Here is a 13,557-nt window from a genome sequence, read left to right as displayed (position 1 = left end):
CCTGTTAGGGCAGGATTTTTTGTTGCTGTGCTTCTGTGCTGTTTAGTAGCTCAGTTAAAACTTCAGCCTAGTCATGGCGGTGCCAAGGCAGGGGGTGGTATTAAGAAGCACTTCAAGAAGGACCCTGACAGGATACCCAGCTGCTGTCTTAGGCCTACGTAGGTAGCCCACGTGGGTAACCTGGTAATACTTTTCATTGAAAAACTTGAAATGTTTATTCAAGGTGCTTTAGGTACAGTCTAGAAATTTGATCCTTTTAACAAGGTAGCTATAGGCATTACTATTCCCAGTTTACATATAATATGGCTGAGGCTTAGATTAAGAGATTTGTTCACATGCATAGCTAATTGGTATCAGAGGTGGGATTCACATGAAGTTCTTAGGCCCAGGCCAGCATTCTGGACTTTGCCATGATGCACTGAGGAAGAGCTTGTAAGGCACATGAAAGGTTAATTGTGCAGATAATTTAGAGACAAATAATGTAGAAGTGACTGCATATCTGGATTAATTGGGTTTTTAAATCATAATAGTTCCAGTAAACCAGGTTTTTATTTTTCTGTGCTGTATTCCACAAATTTCTGGTACATATTGATGATTATCAGGAACGACTGTTAGCAGAGCTTTAAATTTCCCTTCACTAAGTTCCTTGGGGCAGCAGGAAATTTCAGTGTGCATACCAGCAGGAGGATGGTTTTCCCATTCCCAAACTATTTAATAAGTCACTAGAAGTTAAAGGACTGAAAAACGTATACAGAGTGGGTATGTGATCTAGGGGCAGCCCAGTCAGGCCCAACACACCAGTGTTCATGGCTGTCATCTCTTCACTCATACTAAAGCAGCTTGCTTTCCGGGCTCCTCCTTCTTGACATTTTTCAACCTTTATTGTGGCTAAGTAATCCACATGAGAATTCTTACTAGGATAGTGGGCTACATAAATTAATTTCCCTCAAGTGACTGGGTACTGTTTTCAGTCATAATTTTTGCCAATAGTTCAGGCCAACTTCCTGTTTTTGGTTATAGTCTTTCCTCTCTCCCTCCCTCTTCTCTTTTTCTGATATTTATTATTCTCTGCTACTCAGACTGAAAAATATATTAGGGGTAGGGGCCTAAAATAAATAAGACTGTGGATAAGAATTTAGTAAAAATGAAAATGGCCCTAGCCCTTCACCTTTTTACATCATTGATGTTTCTTGCCTTAAATGAATACTCACTTTGGTAAAGGATAAATTGGGGAAAATAGTGAAATTTTGTGCTGGTTTGTTTGATTCTGTTTAAAACTCCAATCCACCACAAAGTAGGCATTTTCAATGGCTAGTTTAAGTTTTCCACAGGTTTAAAAGTTAATCTAGGGTAATTATTGGAGCTGGAGATTCATAGGCTTCTACTCATAGACTGTTAACATCTGCTACATTAGAATCTTTGGTCCAGCTCACAATGTAAATAATCCATCTTGAATTCTAACTGATGATTTTTAATCTGAACTTAAAGGAGTAGGTTTATACCCCTTTCCCAACCTAAATTGCCCCCCTCCCCACTCCCACCAATTTACACTGCTGATTGGAGAAGGGTGTGTGTGAAATTTAAGAAAAAGGATAGAGTTAGGCAGGAAGGTGTGCTTACATGTTGTTGTCTTACAAGATGAATGGAGTTCCCTTAGAGATTTCATGTATATTTTTTTATTCAGAAGAGGAAATTTTTTTTTCTCTTTGTTCTCTCTAGGCAAGAGCAGAAGCCTCGTGGGACTCTGCAGTACATAACTGTCCTCAGCTTAGTAAAGGAGCCACAGCTGATGAAAGAGTGTTTCTGATCGTTAGAGTGACAGTTCAGCTCAGCCATCCTGCTGAAATGCAGCTAGTGCTCCGTAAACGCATTTGTGTCAGTGTACATGGCCGCCAGGTGAGTCTTTAACTTCAGGTAGAGATGTGACTTGAATCAAAAGAATAGCCATAGGACAAGACACAAGGAATAAATCCTCTGGATTCCTCTCTGGAGAGGACTGGTGGTTCAGTGAGCTGCCAGGGGCCATTCTTCTCTCTGTTCTACCACCATGTTATCCTCCCTTTTTGCTAAACACTCACAGATTTTACTGGCTCTAGTCTTCTGGCCGACTCACAGGAGAGGTGAATCTCTTTTTTGTGCAGTAGAGGTTCTGTGAGAGGAACACCAGAGGCCCTAATTTTGCCTGGGGGACCACAAGCTAAAAGGCCCACTAAAGGGTAACTCTTTTCTACTCGGTTATTATGCTTCTTTCTTTCCTATTATTATCTCTGCTGGGGAAAAAGAAGAAAAGATTTGTTTAAACATTTAAAACTCTTCATGTACCTGGCCCACCAGAGGGCTGCATTTCCAAGACTGGTCTCAGAGCTTTTATATTCCTGCTGCACTTTTTTTTAAGGTTTTCAAGGAACAAAAGGAAACTAAACCCCAGACAGATTTTTTAAAAATAATAATTCATTTAAAAGAGCACAGTCATGGCTGACAGACCACCAGATGTAATCTCCACCCCTAAAAATTAATCTTTAGTTCTAAATGTCACACTGATATCAATCTTTGAAATGAAGACTGGCTGTAATGCTATTAAAATCGTCGCTCTTTAGCTTGGCAATCCAGCATCAATAAAATCCAGGTCATAGGGTTAGTTGTAGCTATATATGTTGTACCACCCATTTCCCTGTCCTGTCTCTCCTTCCTTATGAGCCTGGAAGGGATTGCTGTAAAAAAGATCCAGTTTCTGTTATAGTCCTAGAGGTCTGAGGTAACAGGGACTAATATGTCTAACCCAGCTGCCCCCCCCCCCCCATGTCAGTACCATTAGCAGAAACTGATTGCAAAATAGATTGTTATAGAGGTACCAAGCTATCATTCATTTGGGGCAGGAGGACTAAATAGGAATTCCGGCATTTTCCTTCCAGTTCTTTTTACTTGGAGGTGCCTTGGGCATGCTATTTCCTAGTTCTGGAAATATAATGAATGTTAATTTGGAGCAGGATGAGCACTTCTTTGTGGTACTTGTACAAACAGGCCACTTGGATTCCATTTAAGTAGAGAATAGAAGAAGCTAAGAGGGCAGTATTTTTTTGGTAGAATGGAAAACTCTATAGCTGTTTGTGTGTTTAGTGGTAGTGACTTTGTTACTGATCCTGTTTGAGAAAATGAAGCCCTGAAATGATATCTTTGTACTTGGAGAAACTGATATGTTTTTTAAAAAATGTAATTAACTGAGGAAAGAGAAAGGTTTTGGTCAGTAGGTTTATGTCCTGGTGTGTTTTTAAGCCTGACAATTTCATACTTGTCTTAGAAATGTTGCTCCAGTGGGGTCATTTCACATCTGTTTTTTCTCTTCCTTCTCTCCTCTCACCCTCACCAAGTCATCAGTATTAGTTAAATATGCATTCACTTTTTTCTTTATCTCTATTTTTGTCTCATTTTTAGAAGCATTTATTTTAACTATATTCTACACTCATGTCTGATCTCTTTAACCTCTTTAGGATATATGCTACTACCAGTATTTTCAAATGAGTCATCTATGCATTAATTCAACAGTTCAGTTCTTAACTGTGCAAAGAGCACAGTCAGCATAAACAATGACCATGCACTCATAAATCATTTTTCATACTGATCCTACTTTGGTCAAGAATTTAATGACCGGTCTTGTCAATATTCATGGCATAAGATGTCCATCGTGCTGGGAGGAAAAACCGGAAAGGAAAGTGCAAGATTACAAGCCCTGGCTTGAATTTTGCTTAGGAGGTTGTTTTGCTGTAGCAAAACTCTTCATCTTGTAAGCCAATTAGTTACCTCATGTGCTAGTGCCTAAGATAGGACCTTTACTTTTATTTCATGCAGTCTCTATTAGACATGATAGCCTCAAAATAAAATAGAAGAAATAATAGACTAGATCCTGCTGGGGAAATAAAGTAATGTAATGATTTATATTTAATGTACATTCCATTCTTTACATTGTATGATTAAGGTTTATACAATTTGGTCAAGTTGGGAAAATGTGCACCTCCTATTTTATTTCCCACTAGGGTTTTGCTCAAAGTCTCCTAAAAAAGATGTCTCATCGAAGTTCCATTCCTGGTTGTGGAGTGACCTTTGAAATTGTCTCCAACATCCCAGAGGTAAGTAATCATATAAAGTGTAAATTTACCAAATACTTAAAGGAAATCATAGTAAATAGTAATAAAATCACAAAATCAAAATTTCAAGAATGTATGGGGGAAAAAAACCATATTTAGAGGAAAAACATTTTAGAAATCTTAGAGGAATCAGTCAACATCTATTAAGTACTTACTGTGTGCCAAGCAGATAGGAAGTACTTACTATCCTAAGTGCTGAGAGGAAAAAAAGTGAAAAAAAAGTCTGCTCTCAAGGAGCTTCCATACTAATGGAAAAGACAGTATGATATAATTATAGACGTACAAGACACAGTATTGTTGGAAGGTAACGTCAGGGAGGAAAACATTAATAGTTGGGGGTTTTGATTGGAAAGGGACCAGGAAGAGGATCCTGGAGGAAATGACATTTGACCTGAGGCTGGAAGGAAAAGAGAAATCCCAAGAGGTAAGGAGAGAAAAAAAACCTTTAAAAAGGAAGGACAGCTAGTATGAGAATGGAGCATGATGTGTGAGGGAGAACAAGTGGACCAGAATGGTTGGATCATGGAATCCATGGAGGAGAACTGAGAGTAAGAAGACTGAAAAGGGTCCTATTGTGATGAAATTTTAAGATGCCAAACAAAGGTGCTTATATTTGATTCTAGAAGTAATTGGGAACCTTTGGGGTTTATTGGGAGCATCTAGGTGATACACTGGATAGAGTGCTTTCCTTGGAGCCAGAAAGACTCATTTTCCTGAGTTCATATCTGGCCCCAGACACTTACTAGCCATGTGACCCTGGGAAAGTCACTTAACTGTTTGCCTCAGTTTCCTTATCTGTAAAATTAGCTGGAAAAGGAAATGGCAGCCATTCCAGTATCTTTGCCAAGAAAACCCTGAATGCAGTCATGAAGTATCAGACACTACTAAAATGACTGAACAATAACAAATGGAGTTTATTGAATCTGAAGGAGATTGGTTTTGGTACCATGGCCAGAGCTGTGCTTTAAGAATATCTCTTTGGCCAATTTATGGTGGTGGATTAGAATATTGAGATATTCGGAGACGAAAGAGGGCATTGTTGTGGTAGTCTGGGTGAGAGGTGTTGTGGGCCTAGACCAGGATGGTAGCTATGTGAGTGGAAAGAAGGTATAATGAAGATAGGAACAAGATTTGGCCATTGACCGTGTGGTGTTGGTGAGAATGAGTAGAGTATGGCACCACGGTTCTGAGCCAGGGTGACTAGCTGGATGGTGGTGTCCTTGAACGGTAATAGGTAAGTTTGGAAGAATAGGAATTTAGAGGGAAAGATAATGAATTATTTTGGACTTTCTTAGTTTGTAAGGCCTTTGGGATATCTAGTTTGAGATGTTCAATAAGCAGTTGTTGACAGGTCTTAGACCTCAAGACAAAGACTTGGGTTAGATGTATAGATTCAAGAATCATCAGTATAGTGAATATCATTGATCTCATGAGAACTGATGAGATGCCCAACTGAGATAGTGTGGATAGAGTAGCAGTTCTCAAACTTTTTGATCTCAGGGCTTCTTTATGTATTCTCAAAAATTATAGAGAACTTCCTCAAAGAGCTTTTGTTTTTGTGGATTATATCTATCAATATTTACCATGTTAGAAGTAAAACATCCTAATATCATGAAAATTGTTTACCCTTACAGACCCCCTAAAAGGATCTCGGGGACATGGGTTCCCAGATCACACTTTGAGAACCACTGATTTAGAGAAAAAAGAGCAGGGTGACCAGAAAAAAACCCAGAAAAAAAAAAGACCTGGAGGGGAAAATGTTAAATTCTCTTTCTAAGAGTACTGCTTTGTTAGTATTTGATCAAATTAAATATTTCTTTTGAAAAAACAAATTCTCACCGTTCCATGGAGAACACAGATTTAATTAACAGTATTTGTCAGCAAAGAACTGTTAACATTTTTTGTTGTTGTCAAGAGCTATATAACTTCAAATTTTTAAGTGTCTTTTTTTTAAAATTTTAAGAGTCTTAATGTCACTTGCAGGAAATGTTAAATGTTTGTTGATTAAAGTCATTTTAACATTTGAGCAATTTTTATTTATTTTCTTAATTTTCTTAATTTGGAAATGTAACGTTAGATCTTTTGTGGTACTTAGATTGTGTAATTAGATGATATTCCATAGTTCATAATAGCTTTCTAAGTAATATATTAGAACTGTGATATTCAGTTCTAGAACCCCCATTTCTGTCTAGTTAAAGTTAACTATTTAGCCCTGCTAACTGATGTATGTAGTGAGCTCACTCAAACCTAGTGCCTCCCATTTGCTTTTCACATTGACCCTTTCTGTTGAAGTCTTTACCTTTTAAAAGATATTCTTGGACTATTGTCAGTTTGCTTGATTATTTATGGGTTTTTAAACAACTGAGATTATCTTGGTGCCCATATATTGATTTCTTGAGCCCCATTCTTTTTGTGTCTTCCCAAGACTCATACAGAGTTCAGGTATGGCTGAGATAACTTTACTGATATTTTGCCATGTTTCATTTTTTCTGCACTTGAAGATTTCCTGTCTTTTCATTTTATTTAAAATTGTTTTTATTCCTTTTAACATGACATGGTTTTCAAAGGAAAGAATCACATGGGAAATTGCTTAAGGATAAATGGCATAGCCCTAACTGGCAAGCTATGAATATTCAGTTTGTTATGAAAGATGAGTAGACAAACCCCAAGTTGGCAAACAATAGTATTTCTCCATTTTAAAATATTGAAGGTGAAAAAAGAGAGAAAAGTCCAAAGAAGAACTTATATTCTAATTACAATTTAGATGTGATTATTTGTTAAATTAAAATGAAAACCCAACTGAGAAAATAAATTTCATTACACCATGAAAGAGCTATTGAAAACAAGGTAGAGGCCTACATTGCAGAAACTATCATAAAAAAAATTCAGCATGATCAGCATGGAAGGGGAGTTAAAATTTGAGAAGCGCAGCTCCTTTTAATATAAATGTTAAACGTCTTATAATATTCAAGTCATCTTGCTAAGGATGCAAAGCCAAAAATGAAGCATTCCCTGACCTCAGGGACATTCCCTCTCATTCTTTTGAGAAAGTTGTTCAACATTGCTCAGAAACTAATACTGCATTGCAATTATTTATCAGATTTGCTCAAAACAAGCTGGTACTTCAGTATAAGTTTATTCCCCAGCATATGAACACCAGATTGGGAAACATCTCTCATTATGTGTGGCCAGCTGACACCCAAAGGAAAGGAATATTTTCACATGAAAACTTAGTGAGAGATGTTTTCCTAAGTGGTTGAGTCCCTGTGTTTCCACGAAATGAGAGCCAGTGCTTCCTGCAACTGTGATGGGAGAAGATGCATCCCCAGAGCACACCTGGGTTGGAGCTTTAGACTCCCAAGGCCTGGGATATGGGCGGATGTTGAACATGAACCTACCTCCCTCCAGTTGCTACTTTTCTAACTGTTCCCTGTCCAGCCTCCTTCATTACACCTCCCTTGTCTCCTCAGCTTCCTCAGTCCCCTGGATTCCTCAGCACCCTCCCTTGCTCCTTTCTCCTCTGTACCGGAGAGACAGGTTCCCCAAGATTTTTCCTGGTTGTGTAGTAAGGTCCACAGCTGCCCTAGAGGAAAGTGTTATCACTGAGCTAGCTCCCATAAATCTCTACATATCTTTGTAGTATGTGATACTATATAATGACAGGGAGGAATTAACAGATTAATATTGTTGAAGATAGGTAGCATTTCAGTGAAGTTTTCTCATGTATGCTACCTATATATCATCTACTTATAGGCAGTATAAAATATAAAGCGTTTCAATGACAGGTTATAAATGAATTTTTGAAGCTGTCTTGGCAACCTAAACACCGATTATATAGCATTTTTACCCTAAGAAAATATATTTCAAGTTACAGAAAACTAACTTACTGGTGAAATTCTTGGAAGATAATTCCACTTAATTTGAGAACTTTCTATGTGTGCTTATATCCCTTTTATTGTACAAACCAAAAAGTTTTAAAAATAGTTCCTCCAGTGGAGTTATTAATTTTAATGGAGAAAAATTTTCCATTTTCCAGGATGCTCAGGGAGCAGAGGAAAGAGAAGCATTAGCAAGAATGGCAGCTAATGTTGAAAATCCAGCCTCAGCAGACTCAGAGGCCTATATTGAAAAATACTTGCGAAGTGTCTTGGCTGTTGAAAACCTTCTTACTTTGGATCGTCTTCGTCAGGTCTGATGATAGAATAACCTACCTCAGTACTTGTTGGATTTGGTTTGTTTTTTTTTAAAACTGCTTGCAGGTCATGATTGTAATTGCAATTGTTTAGCTGAATTAAATACATTTACTTCAACTTGTCATCCACTAAATCTCCCAGAACATAGGGTACATTGGGAAAATTGCTTCTGAGAGGATTTGGTGGGAAAGGAGGATTTCATTGATTCTTGTTAGAAAAGTGTTTTCAGATCGCTTTGAAAGGCAGTACTGTTGCTGACCATGTCCAAAATTTTTAACAGTGTCCTTATCTTGACTAAGCAGAAATGTCCTTTGCAGAGTTAGGGTCCCTCGAATAAGCAGATTTTTGGAAATGTTTAATAAGAGTGGAATCAAATAAAGAAAATCTCTAGGTAATCTTTAAACCTCATTTTAGCTAGTAGTTTTAAGCCTTTTAAGATGGAACTACTAATAAAAATCGAAATGTAACTTTCAGATTCTTTTTTTCTCCTGACTACTTTTTGGTCAGTGAAATGACCAAAACGCTAACAGTAGAAGAGAGAAGAAGCACATGGCTTATATAATCTTCAGACTATATAATTGATTACTAAATAGTCTAAAGTTGACTGTAATTAGGTACTTTGGGCATTACTTAAATGATTTTATATGCATTTGTATCTGGTGGGCCAAAGGGAAAACTTGATCTGTGCAATACTTCTGCTATGAATTTTTTTCATTATGGATTTATAATTCACAGGAAGTTGCTGTGAAGGAGCAGCTAACGGGAAAAGGAAAGCTGAATAGGAGGAGTATTAGCTCTCCAAATGTGAACCGAGTAAGCTCATTAATGTTCTTTTCCTCTAACTTAGGGAACAGATAAAATGTGGAAGGGATGGAACGTGAGATGCCTTAGTAAGGAGAGAGAGCTCCTGTTCCTTCTGGAGGATTGCTGGATCAGGCGTTGCCACCCTTGGTTCTAATTAATCCTAGCTCTGTTAATAATTAGGCATGTGCCCTTGGGAATAATAGCTTTTGCTGTAGCAGAAAGAACACTTAATTTGGAGTCAGAAGGTCTGGGTCTGGCTCTCAACTTTGCCCCTTAAAGACCTATGACTTTTAACCTGGCTTATCTGTAAAATGGGCATAACAATACTTGTACTTCCAACCCCAAAGGGTCAGAGGGAAATGCTATATCAGCCATCAAGCAGTACATAAGTTTCATGTAACCCATAAAGGCCTTTGAACTCTGCTTCTAATCAGGCTCTTCTTGCTGTGTATCCAACCTTTCACATGGCTCAATATTTGGAACCAATAAGATTGTAGTCATTGAAAAGTGAATTACTGTCTGTCTTGCCACTATAACCCTAAGGACCATGGGGCCTTTTCATCTGACTTGCAGCTAAAATGTCCTTTATATCTTGTCTCCCCACATTAGAATGTGCCATCCTTGAGTGCTGGATTATTTTTCTTTTCTGTTCTTTTCCTCAGCATTTAGCTCAGTGCTTTGCATACAGTTAGTGCTTAATTACTGCCTATTTATTCAAAGTTTGGCATTTCAGCTCTCTTGCCTTTTCCTCAGCTATGAAACAATGGTTTAAATTATCTCTTTTATCTCCTCCAACTCTAATATTCGATCAGTCCCACATTTTTAATGAATATTAAATTCACGTTCATAGAAAAGCAACCACTCGTGGTGTTATTTTTATCTTTTCAGCTCTCTGGAAGCCGACAAGATCTTATTCCGACATACAGTCTAGGTAGTAACAAGGTAAGCATTTAATAATCCTTTTTCTAGTAAGAGGATTATTATGGAGATTTTAGAAAAATAAACCCATTCCTTTTTGAACCTTCATCTCAAACATTACATACTTAATTTTCACATGTTAATTTCTTACTTTCCTCCCAACTCCTTTTAATTCTGTTGTAAAGTACCTGCAGAGATGTAATGTGTATATAGTAGAAAGGGGGCTGAATTTGCAAGTAGAAGACCTTGGTTTTGTTGAATCTCAACTCTGAAATGTATGAGTATTGTGACCTTGGGTCATTTAACTTCCCTGAAACTTATTTTACTCATCTGTAAAGTGGGGTAGCACTTTTTGTACCACAGGAGATTGTTGTGAGGACACACATACACACACATGCACATTTATTTATTCATTCATTCATTTAAAAAAAAATATGAGCTCATGTCTTTCTTAGGAAATTTTTAAAATTTTTAAAATTTATTTATTTACTTTTAGTTTACAACATTCAGTTCCACAATCTCTTGAGTTCCAAATTTTCTCCCCCACCTTCTCCTTCCCTTCCCCCCTATGGTAGCATGCAATCTGATCTAGGTTCTACAAATACCTTCACACTTAACATTAGTCAAGTTGTAAAGAACCAATGGAATGAATGATGAGAAAAGAAACGAAACAAAAAAGAAAGAAAGCAAGTAGTTTGCTTCAATCTGCATCTCTTTCACTGAATGTGGATAGCCCTCTCCATCATGAGTCCCTTGGAGTTATCTTATAACCCTGCGTTGCTGAGAGGAGCCCAGTCTATCAAAGTTAGTCATCACAGATACTATGTGTCTGTAATTGTGTACAGAGTTCTCTTGGTTCTGCTCTCCTCACTCAGCATCGGTTTATATAAGTCTCTTCATGTTATTATGAAGTCAGTCTGTTCCTCATTTCTTACAGCACAATAGTATTCCATTACATTCATATACCACAACTTGTTTAGTCATTCCCCAATTGATGGACCTCTCCTTGATTTCCAATTCTTTGTCACCACAAAAAGAACTGGTAAAAATATCTTTGTACATATGAGTCTTCCTTCTACTTTTATGATCTCTTTGGGATACAACCCTAGAAGTGGTATTGCTGGGTCAAAGGATATGCACGTTTTTATAGCCCTTTAAGGCATAGTTCCAGAATGATTGGATCAGTTGACAACTCCACCAGCAATGCATTAGTGTTTCCATTTTCCCACATCTTCTCCAGCATTTATCATTTTCCTGTTTTGTCATCTTAGACAATCTGACTGGTGATATGTGGTACCTCAGAGTTGTTTTGATTTGCATTTCTCTAATCAATAGTGATTTAGAGCATTTTTTCATATGCTTATAGATATCTTTAATTTCTTCCTCTGAAACTGCCTGTTCATATCCTTTGACCATTTATCAATTGGGGAATGACTTGTATTCTAAAGAATTTGACTCAGTTCTCTGTATATTTCAGAAATGAGGCCTTTATCAGAGACACTGGTTGTAAAAATTCTTTCCCAATTATCCACTTCCCTCCTAATCTTGGTTACATTGGCTTTATTTGTACAAACACTTTTCAGTTTAATGTAATCAAAGTGATCCATTTTGCATTTCGTATCTCTTGTTTGGTCATAAATTCTTCCCTCCTTCATAAATCTGACAGGTAAACTATTGCTTGCTCTCCCAAATTGCTGAATATTTCTTCCTTTCTGACTTCTCACCCCTCTATCACAAGGATCCTTCGAGATCCTTTTGTGATTGAGATTGAATAATAACTTTTTTAGTGATCAATTAAAAATATTATGTATAATTGTGTATAAACAAGATAGCCATCCCTGGTGTTTACAATAAAATAATTGTGTCATGATGAAAACTTATGAGCAAGAATGAAATTATGCCTGAACAATTATACTAGTTTGTTACTATATGTGTAACTTTGGTTCTTTGTACAAAAATAATTGAAAATAAGGGTAAATGATGTGATACTGTTAGCTTGGAATGTATTTGTTGGCATAAGCATACTAGGACAGCTTTTCTTATAAAGAATTAATGAGTTACAATGGGTTCTGTGAGTTTTAAAAATTTTATCTAGGGGCGGCCAGGTAGCACAGTGAGTAAGAGCACCGGCTCCAGTGTTGGGATGACCTGGAGATCAAATCCCGGTCTCAGACACTTAGCACCCACCCAGAAACACCTGGCTGTGTAACCTTGAGCACGTTACTTAACCCTGATTGCTTTAAAAAAAATTTATCTAATAATTTAAAAATCAATTCCATATAAGTGTTTTCCTTTTGTAATCCTGTGTATTACATTTAAAGACAGTAATCTGAAAGGGAATCCATAGGAGTTGGCCACCAAAAATGTTAAGAATCCTTACTTTAAAGGAGAGCATTCTTTGGAAGTTGTACAGTGTGTTTGATACATGTCACCATCTAGTGTCTACCATTTTGTAGTTCTTCCAGTTGAGGTCCTTGGTTTTCTCTATGCTATTATATAGATAGATGTTGTCAACTCATTATTCCTTACCCATGGTTAACATTGTGTCAAACTCAACCAATATTGTTTTATTCTATGTATGACCACTAAGTCTGCTAAATGGTCGATGTATGTAATAATGATCAACATCAGCGTATTTTATTAATTTACTAATCCTTGATGAACATCAGGCAATTGACAGTCATAACATGACATATTTCAGCAAACCAACTTTTTCTTAAGAAGAATAGGAAATTTCTATCCTTCTTTATGTTATTACTTTCTCCTTTCATTTAAAGTTAGTACCAAGTAAATATCCATGGAAAGAGAAATTCATCTTGGAAAGGCAGAGAACCATTTTTAAATTTTCCAGCTCGCTGAAATTGCATTTGTTGTTCGTTCAGTTGTTTCAGGCCTGTTCGATGCTTTGTGACCCCATTTGGGATTTTCTTGGCAAAGATCCTGGAGTTGTTTGCCATTTTCTTCTCCAGCTAATTTTACAGATGACGAAACTGAGGCAAACAGGATGAAGTGACTTTCCCAGGGTCACATACTTAATAAGTGTCTGAAGCTAGATTTGAAGGCAAGAAGATGAGACTTCTTGACTCCAGGCCCAAACACTCTATCCACTGTGTCACCTTGCTGCCCCAGATTGCAGTAGGGATTTGTTAATCATATGATTGGATATGGATCCTGGAGGCCTAGGCTTGAAAAGCAGTTGCCACTTTCCTGCTGTGTGACTTTGGGCTTTCCAACTGTGTGACTTTTCTTCATCTTTAAAATAAGGATAATGAGACCTTTTGGTCCTTGTTTGAAGGCTTTTGAGAGGGACAAATGAGATTATTTAAGGTGCTTCGTAAATCTTAGGGAGCTATTATTATTAAATGGCTGTTTCATCATATCTCTCTGGGCCTCAGTTTTTTCATGTATAAAATAAAGATCCTCATCCCTACCCTGCCTTTTTCATAGCAGTGTGCTAGCGAAATAATAATGTATGTCAAAGTGCTTTGAAAATGGTAAAG

General features: G+C 37.2%; 1 protein-coding gene across 3 annotated transcripts in view; it reads left to right on the top strand.

Annotated features, from left to right (window-relative positions):
- Positions 1 to 13,557, top strand: part of KIF13B (kinesin family member 13B) — a 278,821-nt gene that overhangs the window by 209,799 nt on the left and 55,465 nt on the right. For all 3 annotated transcript variants that reach the window (XM_069075652.1, XM_069075655.1, XM_069075653.1), the window contains 5 exons: positions 1,720 to 1,896; positions 4,032 to 4,124; positions 8,179 to 8,331; positions 9,071 to 9,148; positions 10,028 to 10,081. In XM_069075652.1, the coding sequence (XP_068931753.1) occupies positions 1,720 to 1,896; positions 4,032 to 4,124; positions 8,179 to 8,331; positions 9,071 to 9,148; positions 10,028 to 10,081 (555 nt within the window). The remainder of the gene's footprint in view (positions 1 to 1,719; positions 1,897 to 4,031; positions 4,125 to 8,178; positions 8,332 to 9,070; positions 9,149 to 10,027; positions 10,082 to 13,557) is intronic.

This window comes from Petaurus breviceps, unplaced genomic scaffold (genome assembly GCF_028583685.1).
Source record: "Petaurus breviceps papuanus isolate PSGF00001 unplaced genomic scaffold, PetGlider_PUasm1.0 90919, whole genome shotgun sequence".
NCBI lineage: Eukaryota > Metazoa > Chordata > Mammalia > Diprotodontia > Petauridae > Petaurus > Petaurus breviceps.
The sequence above is the reverse complement of the archived record's forward strand: the minus strand, read 5'-3'. Positions and strand labels throughout refer to the sequence as shown.